This window comes from Cryptomeria japonica, chromosome 3, assembly GCF_030272615.1.
Source record: "Cryptomeria japonica chromosome 3, Sugi_1.0, whole genome shotgun sequence".
NCBI lineage: Eukaryota > Viridiplantae > Streptophyta > Pinopsida > Cupressales > Cupressaceae > Cryptomeria > Cryptomeria japonica.
Genome location: NC_081407.1, coordinates 855,935,094 through 855,962,922, shown reverse-complemented (window position 1 = coordinate 855,962,922; position 27,829 = coordinate 855,935,094). Strand labels below are relative to the sequence as shown.

At 37.1% G+C, this 27,829-nt stretch overlaps 1 protein-coding gene across 2 annotated transcripts in view; it reads left to right on the top strand.

Moving 5' to 3' along the window:
- Nucleotides 1–27,607, top strand: part of LOC131046557 (uncharacterized) — a 60,649-nt gene extending 33,042 nt beyond the window's left edge. The window contains exons 2-5 of one of the 2 annotated variants that reach the window (XM_057980317.2): nt 5,694–5,779; nt 5,990–6,048; nt 26,531–26,622; nt 27,050–27,607. In XM_057980317.2, the coding sequence (XP_057836300.1) occupies nt 5,694–5,779; nt 5,990–6,048; nt 26,531–26,622; nt 27,050–27,142 (330 nt within the window). In that variant the 3' untranslated portion in view covers nt 27,143–27,607. Of the gene's footprint in view, nt 1–5,693; nt 5,780–5,989; nt 6,055–26,530; nt 26,623–27,049 lie in introns of both variants that reach the window. The other variant, XM_057980318.2, reaches the window with a different exon arrangement.
- Nucleotides 27,608–27,829: the final 222 nt, after the last annotated feature.

Below are 27,829 nucleotides of genomic sequence, written 5' to 3'. Positions count from 1 at the left end.
GCTCCAGCATATTAATATATCCACAACATGATGAAGAGAACAAGAAGATTGGCGTTACATTATCATCTTTTTCATTCCTGAATATGTCTCGCATATCCTTACCAATCACGACACAAACAACTGACGGATTCCCTTGTTATAAAAAAAAATCTCTAAATTGAAAATTAATAATAACCACCGTCTCTGTAATTGTCAGTATGCAGTGTTATTGGAGTCTTATATTATCTTACATTTTTCGTGAAAGAAAGACTACATATGATTTCCTGTTTTTAAAACAAGGCGTTACACATTTGACATCTTTAATAAGCTGCCCCAACTCACATAGGAAGAATAACAAAGTTCTGAAGGTTATTTCGCCAATTTGACTTTTCTGAAATATATAAAGATACTTTAGGCAATCAACAAAATACATTTCAACTTGACAAAGCACAAGGAAAGCTTAAGCAGACAAGTAAGCAGCTTAAGCATACATCCAGCCAGCTGAAACACACAACCAAGTAGCTCAAACATCTGACACTTAAATGACTTGGACATTAATGACAAAGTGCTCAACAAAAGGCTTGCAGGCTGAGACATGTTGTGACCTAATCACACATCACCCCATTTCAAATGGGGATCCCCTACATTTTTGGTTCACTTGGTCTTTTGGTTGTGGTCTTTTGGGTTGTTTGGCAGCAGTTTCTTCGATCTCCCCAGGTCCCCAAGTGTTTTGGTGAATTTTGGTCAAGTTTGCAAGTGTTTTGAGTAAATTTGGCTAAGTTTGGAGCTTGTATTGTCTATTTTAGGGTTTATACCCTTCAAACTTAGATTTGAGGTAAAAAACTTAGGGTTTTGAGAAATCTGAACGAAGCAATGAAGTAAGAACCCTTCAAAGAAGCTACTAGTGAAATTTGAGTGAATTCTGAGGACTTATTATTTCTAGTGAATTTCACTACGTTCCGGATTGGCCTAATTTTGCATTTAAACAAACTTACTATTTTCAGTAGTGTCTATTTTTAGTAAGTGTCCCTATGCCCCGGTTTGCCCTAATTTGATTTTTGGAAGAACTTACTATCTTTAGTAAGTCTATTTTTGGCAGGTCTATCTTTGGCAGTTGGCAGGACACTGATGGCAGAGCATTCTTGAAAATCTAAGTTCTAAATCCGGAAAAGTTGAAAAAGCAGGCAGATGATAAAAAATTTGGCTAAGTCTGGAGTTCTCTCCTGGAATGGAAAAGGCATCAAAATCTACTCTAAGGCACGAAAGAATTTTCCTTCACTGAAAAACCTTCCTCTATCCCAAAATGGCACTCAAAACTAGAAAGATTGCACATTTCACAAGGCAAGAAGGATTTTCCAAAATCCATGAAATTCCTGCACCCCCATCAAAGTGCACTCCAAGACATAAGGCACATAAGTTAACCAATCATGGAATGCAAAAGCATTCTAAAAGTTTGTTGTGTGCAAAAAGAATTGTCTTCATTCGTGTATATATAATTGTTATGTTGGGTAGATAGAAGTGGCTTACCGTGCATTAATTTTTGATGCATGTGGAGTTGGATTGGACCTGTCTAAAGCTGAAGTCCTTTTGAGGATCAATTTGGCCAATTAAAGGGATGCTCTTACTAGCTATGTTTTGAGACAAATTACCATATTTAACATATTGAGAGGATATGCTCTCTTTGTTCCCTCCAAGAAGTGGAGATTGAGGAACTCTTTCTTTTCATGCTCTCTTTCAAGCGGGGTATCATATAATCTATATGGGATTAGGTGGTCTATCCTTTTTTTATGCTACCTTAAGAAGTAGTATATGACCCTTTTTCTTTGAGAGGTTATCACTTCTAGGTGTAAGGCCCAATAGAGGATCCCTAGATCCACCAAATTGATTGATCTCTTTCAGCTTATAGGGAATAGTTCATCAAATCCTTTTGACATTATTTGGTTGCCTTTTTACGTTTAATGTTACAATCCGGGAAGCCTAGGTGTGTGGAAGCCAAACTTGTTCCTAGGCTCCAAGAATATGGCCCTTGTTTATGGCACTGTTCTAAGCTTGTTTGGTTTGAAGGATCCACCCTTCTTTCTGCAGATGTATTATAAGCACTAAGAGCCTCATAATTGGAAATGTGGAGCATTTCTTGTTAAGTGCTTATGGATTGGCCATTGCATTTCCTGTCTTTTGTAGGATGATTGTTGTCACAAAAGTTTGCATCCTTGTTGAGCTATCACTTAGCAACCTTGTGAAACATGGAAACAACCTTGAAGTGTCGGACCTTGTGCAAAGGGGTTGAATCTCCAAAGAATGCCGACTTACTTCTCAATCCAAGTGCAGGTGTTGAACCAACTCAACACTCCAAATTCTACTTCTAAACCTATTTTAATAGCTTGCAAAGGAAAAAGGAAGAAAGAAATGTTAAAATGAAAGGAGGTGATGCACCAAGATAAGAGATGTTTGTCTCCCCACCCCGAAATGACACATAATTAATTGAAATACCTTGGAGATGCACAAACTTCAGTTGCATGAATGACCCTAAACGCATGTATGGAGGTTAGAATTTGCTGAATGCCAAAGGGGAGAAGGTTTCCCACAAGTCACACTCAAAAACAAGTTAACACAACATATATGTGAGAGAAAAGCCACAAAACATACACTTATAATGAAGGTAAGAAAACATACACAACATGCATAAGTTGAAGAGAGGCAAGAATGATGATTTCAATTCATTCTCAAGCCAATGGCCAAACTTACAGTTGTAGAAATGCAAGAAAATATTCAAATCTTCAAGAGAAGTGAAAGAGTGAAGAATAGCTCAAGCCAATAGGGAGAAAACCCTTTACAATGAGGCTTAACAACCTATATATAGAAAACTAGTTGCAGAGGAGAGACCAATGGTCAAAGAGAGGAAGCCTTGACCTTGGCGTGCACAGAGGAATGTTAGTCAGGGAAGGCAAGGGGGTGCACAAACTTGACATGGTGTGCATGCAAGCAACTTGGCCATACCCTGACAAGGCAATCCCAAGAAGAAAAGTACTTCTGGAAGGTGGATTGCTTGACATTCCAAAGTTGAGCATGCAGTTCTGACATGAAGGCCACCAAGTAACCATAAGTAAGCATGGCCTTGGACTCCACTTGATGGCAATCTTGCAAAAAACATTAAATGTGCCTCTATAGCTCCATGAATGAAAGTAGACAAGTTGCAGGAGTTGGTGGAGCATTAAGAGCCTTGAGTGTTGATCACGCCATTTGGAAGTGTTGATGTCACTGGAGGTTGGATGTCGGGCCCTACTACAAGGGGAGAGGAAACGGGAACCCTGGAGTTTCGGGATTCCGGATTCAAGAAGGAAAAGGCTTGGGATCTAGAAATTTTGGGATTATAGGTTCAAGAAGGAAAAGGCTTGGGAACTTGGAATTCTGGGATTCCGGGTTCAAGAAGGAAAAGTTTTGGAAACTGAGAATTTTGGGATTCCGGGTTTAAGAAGGAAAAGGTTTGGGAACTTGGAATTTTGGGATTTCAAGATTCCGGGTTCAAGAAGGAAAATGATTGGAAACTGGGAATTCTAGGATTCTAGGTTCAAGAAGAAAAAGGCTTGGGAACTGGGAATTTCGGGATTTTGGGATTCCAAGTTCAAGAAGGAAAAGGCTTGGAAACTGGGAATTTCGGGTTTCCGGGTTAAAGAAGGAAAAGGCTCGGGAACTCGGAATTTTGGGATTTTGGGTTTCCAGGTTCAAGAAGGAAAAGGCTTGGAAACTACGAATTCCGGGTTCAAGAAGGAAAAGGCTTGGGAACCCGCCTCCTAACAAGACAACACTTAACATTTCATGATTCCATTGGTTTTGTCCTTGATCAATTGGGGCAGCGCTGGTCCATGGAACATATCTCTGATCGGCTCTCACTAATGGACCAAGAAAGTCATAAAATGACAACAGTTGCCTTTATGTATTGTGCTCGAGCTATGGATTGTGTGTAAAGCTTTGATTAATTGTACAGTCAATGTCCTAGCTTGTGAACAAGATTCCTATAGTGTAATACACAGGAGGCAATTTTAACAAAGTATTACTTATATTCCTTATTTCTCTTACGTGACATTGGGGTCAAGTTTGCATGCTTCCATTTTGGCTTCATTGTTAAAAATCTCTTAAAGTTTCAGGGTATTCCACATATTCTAGAAAACTATATTTTTATCAAGTTGCTACAATTGAAGGATACATGAGTTGCTAACATTGATGCTTCAATTGTATCTTCAGTTGCTTGGGCATCTTCTGTTTTTCTTGAACTCATAAGAGATGTCAGTATTCTTGAAGGCATCTTTATGGTAAATTTTAAAGGATAAACAACTTCTAATCGATTTCATAGTTCTCTTTAGCTATTTAAAATTTCTAAATGTTGACTTAATTTTTTTCTGCTTTATCTCTTTTTCTTTTGTTCCATTTCAGGCCTTGCATTTTTCTTTGTGTCACAATTTTCTGTTTCTGAGCTTCTTGCTATGTTGCACCTTCCTGTTGTACATGAGGTCTGACGTGTTTCTCTAATGGCTTCTTGAAGAAGAATCTTATGACACAATATATGAATAGTCTAATGCACTTGACATACCCAACTGAGTTAAGCTGTTTTTTTAATCATCTAGATATATTTAATTAGTCTCATCGTTCATGCATTAAACAATTTTATTGTGTTGAAGAAATGAATGCTACTGCTTCCAGTGATTTTTTAAGATAATCATTACATTATACCCTTTCTTTCTATTCTTTAAAGTAGATGGAAAAAAATGTTCAACATCAGAACTTATACACACAATATATTAGATACCAGGCACTAAAGCATCTGCAACATTGACTGGTATGGTACGTGAGTTCATCAGGTTTGAGGTGTCTGTAAATCTCATTATGAAAATAAAACAATGAATATTAAAGGCACTAGCATATTTTGATTGATTTAAAGAGGCGAATCTTTATCACTAACTAAATGCTTCACACAAATTATGTTTCAGTAAGTTACTAGAATCATGACTTCTAGATTTCCTTTTTACATTTACAGTTTTTTCCTATATCTGCATCATGATATAATAAGGTGCATGGATATTGTATGTTTGATGTTGATGTTTTTATACAGTGATGGCATTTGTCTGCCATGTTTTATTAAGATTGACAGTTCCAAGCCTTTGCTTTGTTTATACAGTATATATGGTCTGCACTCACATTTGCCCTTTTGGTATTCACATGATATTGTGCTTCATTAACTTCCAGATAAATATCATATCTTGAATAATTTTAAAGGGAAATGAGAATTTGGATATCAAAGAGGGAAGTGATGACAGATGAACTGCAATAGCACAGCTAGTAGGATACATTTTGAACAATTTTTTGGTTGTTGGCTAAAACTGAACTTAGCTTTAAGGTTCCATGTTAGGGATAAGCTAAGGTAAAAATTACCAGGTCTTAGAAGCTACTTAAGATACACATGGTAAGCAGGAAGCCATTCGAGGAACAGGCTTACAAATTCACAGAATAGAAGAATGATTGAAAATGATTTAGTAAGCTTTGGAATGTTTCTTGTGGCATTCGGCCCTCATCCTTAATTATAATATTTTGATTTTATTGAAAGTATGAAAACATTTTTAAATGATAACAAGGTAGTGTTTTTTGTTTATGGCTTTTTTCTGTTATGAATTGGTAGTGAATTGTGCTTATTCTAATCTGAAAATATTTGGAAATGACAGAAAGAGGAAGCTGCACATCAACACCAATTTATCTTACATGCAGCTTTGGACATTGTTCAAGATTTCCAATGGACAACGAGTGCTATGTGATTTACTGACATTATTTATTTTAATCTGTTCTTCATCTTGCAATTCCGCTTTGAATTCAATACAAAACTCGTGACTAAGCGTAGTACCTAGCTATTCAGAAAATGATGCACATTTATAACCTTTTTTGGTCATATATTTCATGCAACATGCATTTTTCATTTCATTTTTGACATTTTATCTGATTAATTTTTTTGTTCTTAATGCAGGTTTTTAAAGGGTGTTGACAGATTCAGTGATCTGGTAGTATCTGTATATGTAACTGCAGGTCATATCCTTTATTAAGCAGGATGTCTCTTATGCTTCTGTTATTTTGAATTTTATTTTTACTATAGAAACGAGAGTTTTTCTGGGCCCCTTAACTGAAAAAATAAATTCAAAGCATGTTGGAAACTCCATTTTTTATCATCTGGAATAGTTTGGTGGATTTAATATGCCCATTATAACCATACTCGTGAACAACACATATTGGGCTTTGAAAGCCTGGGCAAGCCTAAGAAGAGAAATAACTTATCTAATACTGTTATGACAGCTGTGATTCTAAAGGCTATACCTGAAACCATTTAAAAGAAAATCATAAAAAACATCTAAGGTTTGGTGCCTATGCTGGCTGACCATTTGGCTGTGAAAATGATGTTATTACACTTGAGCTTGTAGACCACCTTATGAGATATGACCTCCTCTACTGATAGAGGCTCCCCCCAATTGTGCTACAAGCTTAAGTTAGCCCCACCTCTGGTCCTTCCTAATGATTCCTCGCTCTGCTCTTTTCTGTTCCATGCTCCAATCTCTTGTTCAGGTCTTGGAGTCTAAAAATTCTTTCACTTCTGCTATTTTTTAGTTCTTGTATTCTGAAAGGTGGCTTATGTGGTGTTGATATGTTTTTTATGCACTTCGAACACAGAATAAAATACTAAGTATTCTATCCTCTCTTGAACAGGGAAACCTTATATGCTAATTAATGTAATCAAGTAAGGCAATCCCAAGGTTTCTTTAGTCAGGTCTTGACATTGCAATGGATAGACTCAGTGTATATGATGTGGTATTGCTGGTATCACAAAGGGACTTACCCTTATGAATCGCAGCTGGAACTTAGAAACTAACTCAAGCAAAGAAAGTTCAAAAGGGATAAGGTTTAGAGGATCTAATCTATGCTAATACCTAAGGACAATGATGATAATGAATAATGCTTTGATAGACAAACTCCTTCAAACCAAGCTTTGCTGTGTCATGATAACAAGTACACAAGATTGATGCAATCTCCTAAGGTAGTGAATGATTTTCATTATTCCAAATATTCATACAAATACCCAATGCTAGTGCAACTTGAACAAGTATTCGCAATTGAACTTAGCCACAATAAGAAGGTTCAGGCTAATTTTACACTGTAGCTTACAATCAGCAAATCACAAAAAGTATGAACCAAAAAATTAATCATATATTAATATTATTGCATTGCTCCATTAAGATCAATGAGCTTTATCTAAGCATTCTATGCACTTCGAACACAGAATAAAATACTAAGTATTCTCCTTTCTTGAACAAGGAAACCTTATATGCTAAATAATGTGATCAAGTGAGGCAACCCCAAGGTTTCTTTTGTCAGGTCTTGACATTGCAATGGATAGACTCATCAACTACTTGGCTATTTTGTCATTACTTATGAGTTTCGAGTTTACCATGCCAAGTTGACTTGGACTTGTGAGCCAAGTCAAGGGTGAGTTAGGTTGAGTACTTGATGAGTTTTTTCTTGGGTTCATGAGTTTCTTTCACAAACTCGGTGGCAATTATAAAAAACCCATGCAATTTTCAGAATTCAATTCATTTTTAACATTTTTGGTCTTATTTTGCTCAACAAAAGGTGTCTGCAATATCAATGTGAGAAAAACACATTGAGAGAAGGAATTGGAAGAATGAAGATTTGGTCAAAAATAGTGATGATTTGGTGCTAGAGAAAAGTTGAAAATATAGCGAAGAAGTTATGAATGATGGCATGTGCCATGAATGTCTATGTGGTCTCAAATGTCTTAATTTGGTCCTACTGCTGTCCCCATGTTTTCCCTAAATACAAGCCCTTGGTCCTCCTATTTTGAGACTTTGTGGAACTATGTCATTTATTAATTTGAGGGTCATATGCCATATATAATTATTTGAATTATGACAAACTGATGTTATAATAGACTTATGGGTTCTCTAAATGCATTAGTTTCTATTTTTTTGGTGTAGTTATGCTTCTTTCTTTTTGCTAAGTCTTTGCCAAGTTTTTGTTGAGTCTACACCAAGTCCAAGTTTTCAAACTGTGACATAAATTATACAAAATAATTTAACAGAATTATAGATTGAATAAATACATCAATATTGAATATTAAATTTAAATTCATGTTTGGCTTGAATCTTAAGCTATGATCTTGACTTTTTATGATCTCAAGATCGTTATCATATATACCATAGTTTGCATACAAGTCTATGTAGATTTGCAAAATAAACATGTAATCAATTATCAAGATTGACTATGGTCCATTAGTTTCATAAAACAAAATCAATACACTCCATGCTATTTAGGTCTATAAGTCACAAGGTCCTTAGGATTTTTATCCCATCACTAGTTTAAGGGGCGTTGTAGTGTGACACCATCTCTCATGGGCACGAACTGGTAGAGTTCTCCCTTATATATGAAGCATTAGGATTTCTTGGGAGTTAACCCATCTCAATAGTAGTTCATAATGAAGGTGAAATGTTCAAATGTAGATAGGGCAAGGTTTGTACTCTCTAAAACAATATAAGGTAAAAAAGCTCACTGTCGAATACTTGCACAAAGGGAGTCTCATATAGCAAATTTGTCACTTTGTGGTGACCTAAAAAACTACCTTTACCATTCACTTGTTGCTTCATCTCAAACAAGCTTTACCATAAGGTTTACTTCAAAATGAGGCCCAATTAGATTGCTAACCAATTTGCAAAACCTACAACAAGTATTGTGCTTGATGAACCATTCATTGTATAGCTCCTTAGCTCTTCTGGTTAGAATTTTCAAAACAAATATTAACCCATAAACTAGTGTGAGTGTTAGAAGTAAAACTATTAAATACAGATGATATTGAAATTAAAATAGCATAATAGAGTTAGATTCATAAGAGAGAAGATGTGAAAGCTCACAATAGCTTCATTTGATATGTTATTAAGGAGAGAGCTACAATTTATAGCATCTACAATTACAAATCCATGAGGACGAGGAAGAGGCCAAAAACCAAAAACCAAAAACCAAAAACCAAAACCAAAGAATTGCTTATCCAAGTTTTCAAATTTGCGAGGATAAGAAAAAAATTAGAATTCCATGAAAGGAGGATGTGTGCAACTCATTATCTTATCCTACCTAAGTAAAAAGAAATCACCTAAGTAAACTTAATAAACAAGTGTAAAGTCACACTTGGGATAAAACATATTCAAGGTGAATAAAATTTTACTCTAACACCCCCTCGAGTGCTATCGTGGTAAGAAGAAATGGGCCCCAACAATAAAGCCTTGTTACGTACCCATTTATAATCTGAAATAACCCCAAAGCACAAAGAGAGTGTATCCCACTTTAATAACCTTGATGAGAATATTATATTGTATTTAATTGATTAACTTACTCAACACAAATGTCTGAATCTTATTTCAAAGTCAGATCTACTGCAGCTGATGTTATTCCCAATAGGAATATGCAAAAATGAATTAAAAAACCTGTAGAATGTGACATTTAACTCAACAATCCACAACAATGAATTTCTCCTATTTGTTTCAGCTGGAATTGAACATACATATAATTTGATTTTCACCAACACTTTTGGGAACAACAAAAAATATTATTATCAGAAAAGCTAGCAAATATACAACACTTGATGCTAAAGGAGCCACCTCAAAATTACAAACCCTAGGTGCTAGGAGAGTTGCTTATCACCCAAACAAATAGGCACTAAAGGAATTGTTTGAACAGATGATTGTTGAAGATCAACCATAATCACTGACTGGAATTGCCCACTACTAGATTAGGGGCTTTTGTCCACTAATTAGCGATGGAAATTAGTGGGTGTCCATCCTCCAATCTCCATTGATAGATGAACGGGATGTCTATTTGAGGGAATCGATTGATAAATTTAGCATTCTACGCTTGATCCCTTGCCTTTGATTAAATAGGCAACTTTCAAATTCTTTCCTGTTTCCCTTTAAAATAAACTTGCTCATAGACCTTTGACCAATTCCACTTAAAATTATAACTTTATTACAAAACACCCATGACCCCATAACTTGGGTGTCCAATTTAACAAAAAAGCTTACATTTCCCTACATTATTTTCCTAAGTGCATGGGAAATGAAAAATGGCATAAGGACAATTTGGAATCTTATGGGAAAAAAGGACATGACAGTCTTCCCTCCTCAAAATTGCTTGTCCTTAAACAATTCAAATTTGTATACTTTAGAATGTCGTCTCCTTCCCATGTAGCATCTTTAGCTGGCAAGTTCTTCCATCGCATCAAACTCGAGTTTACATGATAACTTTTGTATTAGAATGAGTCTTCCTTTATCATCCAAAGGTAACAAGTCTTTAGAAGGTGTAATGTGTTGTTCCAATGCTTATTTAAGACTAGAAACATGGATGATATTGTGAATTCTGTTGTTCTCAAGTCGTCGTAGTTCATAGGCTTCTTCTACCACCTTCCTTATGATCTTATAGGAGCCATAGAATTTGAGGCTCAATATTTTTGTTCCTTCAATGAAGGGTTTCTATAGGGTTGTAGCCTCAGGTAAACCACGTCTTCAACTTCAAATACTCTTTTGGCATGCCACTAATCTGCATAGAGGTTTTGCTGGTTTTTAGCATGCTAAAGCTGGTCCTTAAGAGATTTCAATATCTCTTGACTTTGCTTGATCATATCTGTTGATGTGTTTTTTATGCACTTCATACACAATAAAATACCAAGGTATCTTATCCTCTTTTGAACAAAATTTCCTCAAATGCTGAACTAAGTGATCACTTGAGGTGATTCCAAGGTTCCAAATGTCAATTCTTGACGTGTGGATAAGCTCAATGGTTTGATGTGATATTGCTGGAATCACAAGGGGGACTTACGTTTGTACTTGAACTCTTGCTTGAATGTGGCTAGAACGTGGGAATTTACTTGATTTGGAAAAAAGATAAAAAAAGATTGAGGGTTTAAGGAGACTACACTACTCCTAAGATCAATGATAGCATTGGATCATGCTTGGATGAACACATTCCTTAAACCGAGTTTTGCTTCGCCATGTCGCCAATAACTACACAAAACTGATGCAATCTTCCAAGGGAAATGAAAGGTTTTCGTATCATGAATGTTCATCCAAATACCCAATACACTGGTGCAACTTGAATAAACATATCCACAATTGAACTTAGCACATTTTAATGTTTAGGCTAACTATGCACTACAATTGAAAATCATCCAATCACAAATAGTATGAACCAAGGAATTATCAACATCCACACATTACTCCATCACAATCAATGAACTTCATCTAACATGAGGTTACAACAAGAAAGTAGAAACCATGCAATATGTAGAAGAAACACCACTATCCACCATGAATTCAATGAAAAGGATGTTTATTTACAAGCTTGGCAACAGTGTTTGCCTTCTCCTCCTACTCTACTTTAGCTAACTGCTTGCTATCTAATGTCTATTCCCACTATTAACTATTAACCTTTACAAATGAGGGAGTGGAACCTTATATAGTGCCCTCTATAAAATTGAGTGGCCATGATCAAATCCACATCAATGGCCAAGATTGAAAGATAGAAACCCTAATTAGGGTTTGTTACACCTATTACATAACATTTATTGCTTGACCAATGAATGATCAGGTAAGGTACATCGATCTTTGTGCCTCCACATGTGGTAGTTATCCTTCTCGTTGGATGAGTCAAGTGCATTGAATCTGGACGCTTTGACTTGGAATGATGCGATTGGGTTGGTGATGACTAAGTGCCACCTCAGCTACTTGCTCCTCTTGTAGATCATTGAAACGAGTTTGTGATTCAGGCAATATCTCTTGATACTCAACATTTCCAAGCCTGTGATGAATGAGATGATGGTGGGAGATATTCCCAAATTGTATCATCTTATTTGACTTGATCACTTCCACCTATCTTTCATCATATTTAGGAATTTCGCCCTATGATGTGTTTCACCTTTCAACCTTGGAATCCCGCACCTTGGAGTGTATACCTAGTCTTGGAATGTCCTTGAGGTACTGATTGTGATCTTGGATTTCGAGAGGAAATTCAAGATTGTCATAACATTTCCTTCACCATCAATATGATGTCTTTGAATATCTTAGTTCTTGATCTTGCATGCTCTTTGCTGTCTTCTTCATCTTTCATTCAACTACATCCTTGAAGGTGTTGATCATTCATCCTTGAAACACATTTATTTCACTTATGTTTGCCCTTCTTTACCTTAGATGCATTGTTCTTATTCTTCCCATACCATGCTGATGAATCTTGGGAGTGTTCTTCATTATAGAGCAATCAGGTTCCTTGCTTAGCTTGATATCTCCCATTGTGAAGTCCTCTCTCTTGCATTGTTCAAACCTCCTCGTCTTGCTGAAGTGTCTTAGAGAGCCTTGGTGAAGTCTTTCCCTTGAAGTGCATCACTGCCTTGATGCTGCTTGCAGCCGGCTCTTTCACCCTCTTCCTTAGTAGTTAGTAATACTTGCAAAATAAACAAGGATAGCATCAAACACATATGATAGAGACAGATTTCACACATTTTTCAAACTCTCTAATCTGATATGCATTCCTAATAGGGTGAAATGATGTTCTAACTTCTGATCTCATGCCTGTTTTCGCTCACTTCAGATCTGATTTTATTCACTTCAATTCTGACCTCTAACATTTTGAATTCTGATTTTGGATTCTACTAATTGATAGACAAATTGTTGCACTTCACCAAGAGGTCGTGGATCTTAACAGACTAAGGAAGAACTTGCTGATGAATTTCGTGGATTTGAGTATGCAAAGGAAGGAGTAATACTTGGCCGTGGATCTGAGGGTGTGAGTGAAAATTTCTTCCTAGCCCGTGGATTTCATGGTGTGAAGGAAAAAATGCACCTAGGTCGTGGATTTCAGCCAGCAAGGGAAAATTGCAAAGACTGTCGTGGATAAGGAATGTGTTAAAGACTACCGTGGATTTGGAGGGGTAAAAGAATGTGTCAAAGATTGCTGTGGATTTCAAGGGGTAAAGGAATGATGAAGGAAGGCTGGGTATTTGAAGAGGTAAAGAAATGATGAAGGAAGGCGTGGAATTTTGGAGGGTGAAGGAATATTTGCTAGGACTGCTGTGGATATGAGGAGGTAAGGGAAGGATGCAAGGATGGCCGGGGATTTGAAGGGGTAAAGGAATCATGTGAAGGAATTGCGTGTTATTTGTTGCCTTTCATCTCCAACCTCAATATCTCCTCGCTCAATTTACTTTCAAAGCATCCTTAGCTTCATTCATCAAGGCAACTTCATTATCATACCTGGTCATTGCTTTCAAGTTCTTCAGTCTGAGTTTCCACAAGTCGTGGATTCTAGCAAGTCAGAGACAAAATCATTATCCACTACCTAGGCCGGGGATTTGAGGCAGTGAGGGAAGTATTACTTCCTGGCTGTGGAGTTGGTGCAGCGAGGGAAGTACTACTTCCTGGCCGTGGATCTGGGGTAGTCAGGGAAGAATTTGCTTGCCTTTTTCAAGTTGTTGATTGCATCAATCACCTTCCTTCGTCATTACTTAGCCTTTTGCTTGATCTTCATTTTCAAAATTAAAGATGTGAATGAGCAATGTTTCTTCTTTTCCTCCATCAACCTTGCTCCCTTCATGCTCAAGGTGTGGATTTCCTCAATCCAAGGAGAAATGCATCCTAGGCCGTGGATAGCAGCTTGTCAAGGAAAAAATCCACCTAGGTCGTGCATCTGGGGGTGCCAAGGAAAGGTTCCACCTAGGCCGTGGATTTTGAGAGGTAAATGAAGAACTCTACCTAGGCCATGGATTTGGGGGTGCCAAGGAAAGGTTCCACCTAGGCCGTGGATTTTGAGAGGTAAAGGAAGAACTCTACCTAGGTCGTGGATTTAGGGGAGTGAAGGAAGAATTCCTTACTTCCACCTTCAGTGATCACTTCACTGCATACCTAAGTTGATCACTTCAACTCTTTCACCAAGTGTAAAATGATTTGCTCATAGGGTTGACTTGGTGTTTCTTCTTCTTGCATCACCCCTTAGACCTTGATTGATCTTCATCAAGCACTTCATCTAAATTGATTGCTCATCTCTCCTTTTTCGATCCTCGCTTCTATGTTCTAGCTTGAAGATATCCACTTGCTTTCTTGACTGCTCATCACACTTAAGAATCAAACCTTGACTTGATCGGAAAGTTGCACTGTGAAGCATCACTGAAAGACTACCTTGACTCTCACTTATCACCTGAGCACCTAGAGCCGAGAAGATCTCAAACTAGTCTGGAGGAAGACCTGATTGCTGCTAGACTGTCTGACTTGATCACTTCCTGACAATCAAATGCACTACATCTCTCACAAGCAAAAGGTTAAAGGCTCGAAATTATTGCCAAGCTAGACGACTAAGAAAAGACAACTACGCTACCAAGAAAAAAAGTGGGGGTCCCCATTTGCAATGGGGCAATGTGTGAAAATGTCACAACATCTAGCGCTACCTCGAATAAATGTTCCTGAACATTTCAAAGATAAAGACTCATTCCACACTTAGAACCTTCAAAAAATTCAACTCAACCTATCAAGAGACTAGGAAGCATATTCAAAAAGGAAGAAGAATCCCAAACCGGATCAAGGCACTTAGTCTTTGATTACCCATGTGTGTGCAAATGTATTCATTCCATCTCATAAGAACATTGTCACCCTTAGAATCCACAATGACAAGCTACGTGCTTTATCTTGACTCCAAAAGCATCTTGGATAGAGCCTCGCTGCTAGTGAGCGTCTATAGCCCGATGAGGTTATTGTTGTAATCTCGTGGAGATTGCTCTACTTCTGGTATTTTTTTGTTTTTCTACCTGTATAGATGTCTGCACACCCAAAGCCAAGTATTTTGATATTTCTTTCATTTCATTTTTCTTTTCTTTCTCATTTTTCTTTCTTTTGATATTGCCTTTCTTTTCTTTCCATATTTTCCACACTTTGGCTCGTAAGCAATGAAGCTCACATGGGTTTGAGAATTACAGTGGCGCTAAAGCAAGATTTTAGATTTTTCACTAGCCATGTCTTCACCTAAGAAACCACAATGTCTTAGATCAATTGATTAAGTGTGTAAAAATATAGTAATGAAAGATGTCGGTATCAAGAGACAATGAGTGATTCCCTTTTGAGTCAAGTACAAATCCTTACCAAATGATAAAGTTAGAGATGAATAACCTCGGATCCTAAAGCACTTCATAAATAGTTATCTTAGAAATGGACCGAACATAAAATCCAAATTGTGTCGGTGTGTGAGGAAACAACTCAAACGCCCTTTCTCACAAATGAAGGCTTCCACTTAGGACACCTAAACTAAGCAAACAGCCAACCAAAGCAACCCGAACTACTTAAGCCACCAAGGAATCTCGAGTCAATTGATTCGGGGCAAATTAAGAACAAGGCTCAACACAACAACTGAACTAAAACACATGAAAGGAAAACCTACTCTAAGCTATATACAAGATTCCTAGAATGAGCATGACTCAAAGAAGCGACAGATGTACAAGACCTTGCATGATTTCTCAAATTATGCAACATGAGCATGGTAACCGCGACAGTTCGGAGATGTGCAAACTCATCCTTAAATATGGTGAGGTGAGCTCTCACAATCCAACTCTCATACTCAATCAACACCTTACGCAAGATGATCAATTGGAGCAATTCATCGGGTCTATGGTCAATCCAAATGCAAGTTCTTCCAAAACCCCCATAATCAAAATCATAATAATTTCAAAACTAGGATTTAGGAAGTGCAAATGGAGACTCTTGGTCGCCATCCACTAGTGCATCGTGGGAAGAGAGATGATTAGCTGCTTCAGGAGGTCGCCATTGGTGGTGCATTATTCCACTCACATCTTTGTTTCTCACTTGCTAGTTCCTCTTGAATCCTTAGAAATGGACCGAGTGCAACCTCAAATTCTTCTTCATTCTTCACTTCTATGGTGACAATAAGTTCACTATCTTGCATAAACCATGCATTTTTGTGAAACTCCATAAGCATATCTTTAAAAACTAGAGTCTCCTCAAGTGACTGATCTTCAAAAATTTCCCCTAGTGGTTGCTCAAATACTGACATTGATGGTAGCACCGTCTCGATATGCCCTTTGCTCTCTAGCTCTATTTGTTCATCTTCAATGATGCTTGAAAGTTCCTCCTTTAAGACGGCTTGAAGCTCCTCATTTGACTCTTCTTCTTGTAGCAAGGATGAATGCCTATTTGAATCTTCATCAAGGATGTCGTCCTTTTGAATAGTATAAAACTCAATTCCTTGTTCTTGGAATGGTGAAGCATTGAGTGATAGTGAATCATGATGATCCTCCAAGCCACTTATGCCTTCTACTACATTTTCCTTCTCAATCTCTTGATGATCTTCACAAGTGTCCATGGTTTGTAGCATTTCATGTAATGATGTCTCCAAGCATTGACCCTTGCTTACCACCATCTTGCTGGCTGGAACATTTTCAAATATTTCCTTAATTTACACTCTAACGCCCTCTTCCTTAGGTGCAAGGTACGTGAAGCTATCACTCACTGCAACACATTGATCACCAAGTTGAATCGTGTTATCAGCTTGCAACTCATTTAGTAATGCATCAGGAGGTCGGAGTTGATGATGAATCATGCCTCTTTAGAGCAATTCGTTTGTCTTGGAGCAATTTCTGTAGTGATTCCTCTTGTGCTTCTTCTATGAGACCTTTCAGCACCCCTTCAAATAGCATTGTCGTGATGACGCCTTTCAGTGCCCCTTCAAGTTGTTCTTCATACTTGGGCTCACTTGTGATAACTTGTAGTTCTCTATTCAACATTTCTATATTATTGTCTTCCTCTTGGATGATGCTTGAAACTTCTTGCAATTCATTCTCAAGGATCTCCTTTTTTAGCAGGAATGAATATTCATCAAGGAATTCTTCCTTTTTCTTGATTGTTGTATCAGTGCTTTGATCATCACTTGTCACTATCTCCTTAGCTTGAACATTCTTTACCTCACTACATCCTTCCTGGGGCACAAGGTATGCAAATTTGTTTTCCACAATAGCAGATTGATTGTCCAACTCAATTATACTAGCTTCGTTCCTGATAATGTTGCATTGTATTCTTCTTTTGTTCTTCTATATTCATTAGCTGCAAGATATGCACTCCAAGATTTATCCATGATACACTCGTCCCTAGAAATGATTGGCGATCCGAATTGGCATCTGGCTTAATTGATAGTTTCTTTGCACAATAAGCAAGTGAATTCGGAGTGGGGTGCATTATCAATCCTACATCACAATGGTAGCAATATGTTTTCTAGGCATATTTCACCTTCGAGACCTAGTTGATTTTCGATCATCCCTATGAATCTTGAAAGAAGATCATTGCTCTCTAGGACACTGAAATTGCTTGATTCCACCTATGGCTTAGGGACATCCCAAAACAAGATTTTCTCTTGTAGTGCTCACTCCATTCTTGATAGGAATGTCAAGCAATATATTTCATCGTGCTGGGTTGCCTTGTGGATTCTTCACGCCTTGGCAATGCAAGTTCGGACAAATTGTGTGGATGAAGTTGTGCATTCAAAGTCCACCATCGTTGAAAAATATCAACGTGTTGATCATCTTGGCTATGCGAATCATGCAATTGTGATTGCTCCGTTGAGAAATCCTTTTTTTTTTTGATTTTTTGATTTTTTTTTGTATTTTTTGATTTTTTCACTTTATTTGGATTTTTTGAAATAAGAGAGATCTAGCAAATCTCAATTGTAGCTTGAAAGCTCAATTGGTTCCAACCTACAATTGATTTGAGCGTTGAATTGCCTCTTTCTTTTGTAAGTCCGATTGATAGTCCAACGATCACCTTGCCTTGTGCAAATTTTGTTGGTGACTACTTCAAAATATGACTTGATAAGCTTCGACTTTAACCGTTCATGTATGTATTCATTATCATCCTCCATCTAGTGCCAATTTTGTTGATGTGTTTTTTATGCACTTCACACACAAAATAAAATACCAAGGTATCTTATCCTCTCTTGAACAAAATCTCCTCAAATGCTGAACTAAGTGATCACTTGCGGTGACTCCAAGGTTCCAAATGTCAGTTCTTGACATGTGGATAAGCTCAATGGTTTGATGTGATATTGTTGGAATCACTAGGGGGACTTATGTTTGTACTTGAACTCTTGCTTGAATGTAGCTGGAATGTGGGAATTTACTTGATTTGAAAAAAAGATAAAAAGGATTGAGGGTTTAAAGAGACTACACTACTCCTAAGATCAATGATAGCATTGGATCATGCTTGGATGAACACATTCCTTAAATTGAGTTTTGCTTCGCCATGTTGCCAACAACTACACAAAACCGATGCAATCTTCCAAGGGAAACGAAAGGTTTTCATATCATGAATGTTCATCCAAATACCCAATATCATGAACATGGATTTGGGCATGCAAAGGAAAATGATCATGATGGCCGTGGATTTCAGCCAACAATTGAAAATTGCAAAGACTGCCACGGATTTGGAGGGGTAAAGGAATGTGTCAAGGACTACTGTGGATTTGGAGGGGTAAAGGAATATGTCAAAGACTACTGTGGATTTGAAGGGGTAAACGAATGATGACGGAAGGCTAGGGATTTGAAGGGGTAAAGAAATGATGAAGGAAGGTCGGTGATTTGAGAAGGTGAATGTTTGCTAGGATTGCCATGGTTATGAGGAGGTAAGGGAAGGATGCAAGGATGGCCGGGGATTTGAAGGGGTAAAGGAATGATGTGAAGGAATTGCGTGTTCTTTGTTGCCATTCATCTCCAACCTCAGTTTCTCCTCGCTCAATTTACTTTCAAAGCATCCTTATCTTCATTCATCAAGGCAACTTCATCAACATGACTCATCATTGCTTCAAGTTCTTCGGTTTGAGTTTCCACAAGTCATGGATTCTAGAAAGTCAGAGACAATCATCATCCACTTCCTAGGCTGGGGATTTGATGCAGTTAGGGAAGTATTACCTTCTGGTTGTGGATTTGGGGCAGTGAGGGAAATACTACTTCCTGGCCGTGGATTTGGTGCAGTGAAGGAAGAATTTGCTTACCTTTTTCAAATTGTTGATTGCATCAATCACCTTCATTCCTCATTACTTAGCCATTTTCTTGATCTCCATTTTCAAAGTTAAAGATGTGAATGAGCAATGTTTCTTCTTTTCCTCTTTCGTCAACCTTGCTCCCTTCATGCTCAAGGTGTGGATTTCCTCAATCCAAGGAGAAATGCATCCTGGGTTGTGGATATTAGCATTTCAAGGAAGAACTCCACCTAGGCCGTGGATTTGGGTGTGCCAAGGAAAGGTTCCACCTAGGCTATGGATTTTGATAGGTAAAGGAAGAACTCTACCTAGGTCGTGGATTTGGGGGTGTCAAGGAAAGGTTCCACCTAGGCTGTGAATTTTGAGAGGTAAAGTACTCTACCTAGGTTGTGGATTTAGGGGAGTGAAGGAAGAATTCCGTACTTCCACCTTGAGTTGACCACTTCGTTGCATGCCTAAGTTGATCACTTCAATGCTTTCACCAAGTGTATAATGATTTGCTCATAGGGTTGACTTGGTGTTTCTTCCTCCTTCATCACCCCTTAGACCTTGATTGATCTTCATCAAGCACTTCATCTAAATTGATTGCTCATCCCTCCTCGATTGATCCTCGTTTCTATGTTCTAGCTTGAAGATATCTACTTGCTTGCTTGACTGGTCATCACACTTAAGACTCAAACCTTGACTTGACCGGGAAGTTGCACTGTGAAGCATCACTCAAAGATTACCTTGACTCTCACCTATCACTTGAGCACCTAGAGCTGAGAAGACCTCAAACTAGTTTGGAGGAATTCTTGACTACTGCTAAACTATTTGACTTGATCACTTCCTGACAATCAAAGACATTGCATCTCTCATAAGTAAAAGGTTAAAGGCTTGAAATTATCGCCAAGCTAGACGGCTAAGCAAAGACAACTATGCTACCAAGCAAAAAAGTGGGGGTTCCCATTTGTAATGGGGTGATGCGTGAAAACATCACAACAATATCTATTGCTTTAATCACCTTGTTTGCTATGATTGCAAGATCCACAAAGGTTAAAGCATATATCCATACAAAGCCATGAGAGATGACATACCTATGTGTTGGTGATCTAAGTTGTGGGTCTCAAATCCCTAACGTTGGATAGTCTCCCAAATGCTAGGGGTGTCAAACTTGAGAAGAATACTTCAAAGCCTATATTCAGGCTGGGCAATTGAGGACCAATCATTAAGGTGGGTAAGACTTCCTTCACTTTGGGCTCTACTAAACTAAGGAGTGTTTCCCTAAGGTGCTGAATTATATGATACTATAAGGACTGAACAATGACCTTGCTACAAATCATATCCACTACGCAGTGTACCCCTATTTTGGTTTTAACAATGCCATTATGTATTGGCTTGAAAATACAAGGCTATGCACCTTTATAGAGGAGAAAAAAGTTTACAAAGTAAAGCATTTAAAATATGGATATATCAACCCGTATTGCTATTATGCACTTATACATGAAAGTTGCAAATGCAACACAACTGATTTTTTTTTTAATGTTTAATATGTGTAAAAGTGATGGGATGGGGAACAAATTGCAGGCAGGTGCCTATATCTAGCTGGGCATAGAGCATGGACTATTTACTCAAATGCACAAATAAAATAAGTTCGACACATCCAAATGAATAAACACATTACAAAAGATTTTCAATGATTTATGGCCTTCTGTCTGACCAACTAATCAAGAACCCCTCGAGACAATATACAAAGAATTCTCTGAGACACTCAAACATTGCCGGATCTGCTAGTTATAATCATTCTTCAAAGTTAAATAGATTTTGAACAAATTCACATCAATACATCCTCAAAATAATTCTAGCCAGAACTAGAAAATGAAACCGTAAGGCTTCCTGCAATATTTTCTTCTTGCTGGTTTTCTTACTGCCCTTCTCCTTTTTCCTTTTTCTCTCCTTGATGGCAAATCTAGAAAATATGTCTTTCAACATCATCAGGAGATCTAGTGGAAAGAACCATAGTCATTTGTGATTGTGAAGGCCTCCCTTGCCTGTTTGTGTCACCTTCACATGGCTGTACATTTCAAACCATGCCTTCGACATCAACAACCATACGTTTTTGTACACCATTCATGTCCTAGAGGGGCCTAAAGGTACCAAGAGGCATTGAGAAGCCTTCATATGTCAAAACATGTCTATTTCAAGAATATTAATGGCATTCTATGTTGTGTAGGGAGGTAGGTAAAGTTTTTTGTTGGCATGCTAGGTAGGACAAGTTCGATAGGGATGCCAAGATTTGGAACTTTGAAATTTAGAATTTTGGATTTTGGGGGAAGGATGCATGGATGACTAAACCTAGAATCCCGATTAAGGGAAAATGGGATTAGGGGGGAAAAGGGGAGCTGGGGGGAAAGTCATGCTGGGTGTGAAACTTCAAAATTCTGAAATTTGGAAAGTTGAAGTTTTGGGGAAAAAATGACTTTTGAAGAAAGGATGTATGGATGACCAAAATCAGAATACTGAAATTTAAGGAAAAGGGGTTTAGAGAAGAAAATGGATGTTGGGGAGAAAGGCATGCCAGGGATGATAGGTTTGACAAGGATGTTGTGATGAGAAACTTCAAAACTTTGACTTTCAGAAAGTTGGATTTTGGAGGAAAAAGGTGACTTTTTGAGGAAAGGATATGACCAAATTTAGAATCCCAATATTTAAGGAAAAGGGGTTAGAGGGGAAAAGAGGAGTTGGAGGAAAGGTATGTGAGGGATGACAACTTTGACAGGGATGTTGAGATGAGAAACTTCAAAATTGCCTAAAATCACCTAAAGCAAGGCCTAATTAGAAGGCATTGATCACAAAGTACCCTTTAATAAATTTTACTAAGGACATTTGATGAAAACACTTTGACCGGATACCCTTAGACAATTACTGAACATAGGGGATCCAACTCGAGATTTCTCAGATCAGTTATCAGTAGAGGGTGCATAGGGGCAAATTCTCAACTTTGGAGTAGAACAAAGCAAAGATGAAACAAATGAAAATGAGGTACCAACTGTATGGATGAATGGTATGAGGTGTTATAGCAATGTTCTCCCAAATGTAATCACTTGACTCTAGTTGTTTGCTGCCTAGAATTTTAATTGTCTAAGGTATCCTTTGATCCATTTGTTGACAATTTTAGTTTACCCATCTGTTTAGGGGTAATAACTCGTGATGAGGTGTTATAGCAATGTTCTCCCAAATGTAATCACTTGACTCTAGTTGTTTGCTGCCTAGAATTTTAATGTCTAAGGTATCCTTTGATCCATTTGTTGACAATTTTAGTTTACCCATCTGTTTAGGGGTAATAACTCGTGCTAGGAATGAGTTTTGTTCCTACCAAATGAAACAGTTCTTGCCAAAAGTGACTCAAGGACTTGCTGTCCCTAGCACTAACAATGTTCTTGGACAAACCATGTAATTGAATACCTCCTTGAAAAATAAATCAGCAATTTGCGAAGTCTTGAAATTAGAGGATATGGCATAAAAATGCACATACATATTCTATCCTCTACAACTAAATTGCAGTTTTTACCTTTTACTTTGGGTAACCCAGTGATAAAGTCCATAGACAAGCTTTCCCACTTTTGCTCAAGGATGGGTAAGGGCTGAAGTAGACCCGTAGGATACATTTGTTTGGGTTTGTTCTATTGGCAAGATAAGCAATTTTTAATGTGCTTGAGCACATCCCCTTTCATTCCTTTCTAGGAGAATCTCTTTCTAATCTATTTGTATGTCTTGAAATATCTTGGATGCCCAACCAATGGACTGTTATGTATGGCTCTTAAAATCTTTTCCTTAATCTTTTATTATGGGACCAAATATATCTTCTCTTTATGTAGAATTAGATCTCCCATCAAACAGATTAGTAGCAAAGGCATTCTTAGCATATTCAGATATGATGGTGGTGACCCAGTCAACAAGGATATCAGAAATGGAACATAAGTGGGCATTTGAGATAATGCATCAAGTTATCAACAACTACATTATGCCTACCCTTCACATATTCAGTATCAAAATCATATCCCTGCATTTTCCTCATCCAATTCTATTGTTTTTTTTTTAAGTCCTTTTGATGGAGAAAGTAATTGAGATGGTTGTGATTTGTCTTGAACACAAACCTACCACACACCAAATATTGTTTGAACTTCACTAAGGCATAAATGATTGGTAACATCTTCTTATCATAAATAGAAAACTTCTTTTTTGCTTTATTAGTTTTCTACTTTTGAAAGCAATGGGTTGTTGCTGTTCCATCAAAACGCCTACAGTTCCTTCACTAGAAGCATAAGATTCCAACACGAAAGGAAGTGAGAAGTTTGGAACAAGCACTAGACATGATTACATTACCTCTTTCAATTTATTAAAAAAAATGCTTAGCTGCATTTATCCACTTAAATGCTTCTTTCTTAAACAGATCTCTAAGCGGTATTGTGAGCTGAGTGAATCCTTTCACAAACCTTTTGTAGTAGTTGCATAGTCCCAGGAATCCTCCTAATTGTGACACATTCTTAGGGGATGGCCAATCTCTAATAGCCTGGATCTTTTGTTGGTCCACTTGCATCCCTTGATCATTGATTAGATGACCCAAATACAAAATCTCTTTAAGCTAAAATTCACACTTTGACTGTTTAGCAAAGAATGAGTGCTGCTCCAATATGCTCAAGACTTCATCCAAGTGCTCATCCCAAGTCTAGTTGTATATCAAGATATCATCAAAGAAAACTAAGACACTTTTTTAATTGCTTACTAAATATTCGATTCATGCATGATTTAAAGGTCATAGGAGCATTAGTCAAGCCAAAGCGCATGATTAAGAATTCAAAGTGTCCTTAGTGACACTTGAAAGCAGTCTTATGAAAATTTTTATTCCTCATCCAGACTTGATGATATTGTTAATGCAAATCAATTTTTGAGATGTATATAGCTTCATGTAGCTCATCTGTTACTTCATTGATCTTGGGAATGGGATATTTATTCTTGATTGTTTTCTTATTTAATTTTTGGTAGTCAATACACATCCTCATGGTACCATCCTTTCTTCTTCATTAGTACCATTAAAGAGGCAAATGGATTAGTTTTGGCCTGATGTGGCCCATATCAAACTTCTTTATTACCTTCTCTGTTTTTTCCTTGTGAATCTTGGGGGTGACAATAAGGGGTGGTTATTATTGTCTTTGCACTCATTTCAAGCTTGATGTGTTGGAACCCTCGACCGGGTTGTAGTACTAGGGTTATATCTTGGAAAAACTTGCTATGCTTTTACAACACTTTGTACATTAATATGGTAAGAATCCTTCATGTGTATGGATGATTGTTTTGGTCTGATCAAACAATTGGCTACCCATGCTACTTGTCCTCTTCTAAATGCTCTTTCCATCCTTTTAGCAATAACTGCTTAGGTTGCTTCATTTGGGGTTCCCTTGATAACTACTTCCTTTCCTTCATTTTTGAATTTAAATTCCATAGATTGCTAGTTTTGCGAGAATTATCCAAGAGATTGTAGCCATTGTACCCCATACACCATGCCAGTATCTCCCAATTCAACCAAATAGAAAGCTTTACATATCGAATGAGAGCCATTTTCAGCTACTAATTTCTTTGTGCACACAGTATGGCAAACCCATCAGCCATGGTCCAGTTGAATCCCTCAAAATTTTCAGCTACAAAGTCCCTTCTTGCCACAAGTCCTTCGTCTATAAAATTGTGGGTTGCCCCATTTCTGATGAGAATGATGATCAATTGGCTTGCTAGCACTTTGTGAATCTTGACACTTTACAAGTTGAGTGAGTGAGCATTAACAACCCCCAAATTGTTCAATTTAACACTTAGACAAGTACAATGTTTGATACTTCATTGGCACTTTGCAAGATGTTGCACTTTGCAAGATGCTAGATTTAGTCAAGTTTTACAAGGTCCAAAAGTGGCCAAAAGGCTGAAACTAATATGTGCTTATAGAATGAGAACTCAAAAAACTACACCATTGTGTAGAGCTTGGAAAAATACCAACTAAAAAAATATCTAAGAAGGAGCTTGTTTGTGAAAGTTATAAGTGATTGAAGCTCTAAAAAAATGATTGAGTAGCAAAATCTCCGAGAGAACTAAAATCCTAGAAAACTGGACCATCAAATCAAGAAACCCTTTACACCTATCTTAACACAAAAGCTTTGATGTCATGTTAGAATCTGCAAAATAAATGTTAATCTAGAAACTAATGCAAGTGATATAATTTATAAAACTATTAGATATATATGATAATGAAATCAAAATAACGTAATAGAGTTAATTTCATAAGAGAGAAGATGCAAAGACTCACTATTTCCAAATCTGTGAGGATAAGGAAAAATAGAATCCCATGTATCCTACCTAAGTAAACTTAATAAACAAGTGTAAAAACACACTTAGGATAAAACATATCCAAGGTGAATAAAATATTACAGTATCACTTTAATTCTAATATTTGGCGCTTCTGCAATATAACATAATGTAATGTTAATTTTCTCAAATCATCTTTATCAATATTTAGTCAATCTTTACATTCCATATTTCATGAGTAAGGGTTCATAAGAGTCCATCTTTAATGAGCATGAATGGCCTACTCGGCACCCATTGCATCTAGGGGGTACTCATAGGGTGAAGAATGGCAACTTCCTAGGAGGCTTACTGTCCCAACACAGTCCATCTGAAGAGTGCTTAAACATAGAGTGTCCACCACAAATAGTACATTCTAGTTTGCTCTTCCATTTGCAACATCCCTAACCCATTTTGAAAACCTTTAGCAAGCTTTGCTCCTTAGTGAAGATTGACTTGATATTAATGTAATTGATTCTTGGATAACAATATTAAATAATGATCTCTTGTGGAAAGGTTGAATTAAAAAAATAAATAGCTGGGGAGACTGACAACGAATGGTTTATAAGGCACAATAATTGCTATAGTCTTTTCAAATAGGGTAGCAAGTTAAGCAGTTCTGATTGTGGGGTAAACTTTATGGTTAAGGGCACTTGAGCTAGAGTAATATTGGGATGAATGATGTGATGGGAAGATGTTGTTCTTTTTCCTTGTTCGCGTCACCTGCAAACAGTGAGTTATTGAGAACCACTACTCATAAAATATGGCCTATAAAAACTGACTTGATTTAACATAACCGGTTCCTGAAAAAATAATATAACTATGCACTGCAGACAAATCAAACGTTTAAATATTTTAATTGCAAGAAAAAGGAGTAATGAAGCGGAGGAATTGGTAATGGATTGGGTTCTTTTGGTAGTTGCATGCTGATAATAGAAATGATTGGCTTGATGTTTATCTGGTGATTGTATTCTCTCTGTACTCATAAATAGTCTGAGGACAAATATTACTGACTAGAATTTCTTTATTTATTTTCACTCATGCCAAACTGGTTTAGTTTGGTTTCTTTGATCAGTTACACATACCAGGTTGATGTTACTGCATGATTCACGCAATGAGGATGGAATCAAAAACTTTTTCCAGGAGGTTCATGAGCTATACATAAAGGTAACGTTTTGGCTTTATCAGCTTGAGCACTAAGGAATATCTATTTGTTTTGTTGACGACAATTTTGTGATTCATGCAATTTTTAAATATGTCAAGAGAGAAAATTCAAGATACTTCTAGTCTTCTTATGGAATATGTAATATTCAGTTAACATTTGGAAAAAAAAAACCAAATCAGTAATGACTATTGTACAAATAAATCATATAACTATGTGTAGTACTTTAGAAATTTAGACCCATAGTTCAAAATGGGTGTGACAGATTAATGTTGATAAGGCAGCTATCACTTTTTCCAAAATCTTCAACTTGATCTTCAATAATATGTGTTATTTTTGTCCATGCTAAACTATTATTTTTCTCTGTTATGGAATTTTTGAAGTTATATCAGGTCATATTTTATTAATAATTTTGGCTCTCCTTTTTGGCAGATTCTTTTGAATCCTTTGTATTTACCAGGCTCGCGAATAACATCAGCTTACTTTGACACTAAAGTTCGTGCTCTTGCCAGGAAGTATCTATAGTTTCTCTTATGATCTAGGTTGATCAAATATACTCCGGATGTTCATAGTTTTCTATGATATTTATATTTCTTATATTTTTTTTGAAGTCAATTCCTCCCTCTAGAAATTGGAGAATTTTTTAAAATATTAGGGTGCTTCTCATCTTTACACCGATAGTGTTAGCCTATCATGAAGTTCACTGTCATGTTCTATCGATTACCAACAGGTACATTTAATTTAGATACATCCCTCACAGGTTACTGTGCCTGGGATATATTCATCTTTGATGGTTGATCAGAGGGGTGAATTTGTTTAAATCAATTTAGCAGTAATAACAAAGTTTAAAGTTGGTATAACAATTATTCTTTCACGTCTCTTGGGTTACAAATTTGACCGAATTTCTCAACGATGTCAATGTCCAAATGATCTTATTCCCAAGCAGTTAATCTATAAGAGAAGGGATGTGCCCTTTGATCATTTTATTCATCATATGGCTCCGGGCTTATAACATGAATGAAATATTCATAACTTTGGTTTTGTATTTTACAGTATTCAATTGTATTTGTATGCAAGTCCTGTTTTCATACAGTACCAATGAGGAATTGGGGAAAGTTGTACACAGGGTCGGGGTCTCTTATTTGGAGAACAAAACTTAAGTTAGGTTTACTAGCATACTTATGTTTCACAAAAGGTCTCATTCATTTGTTA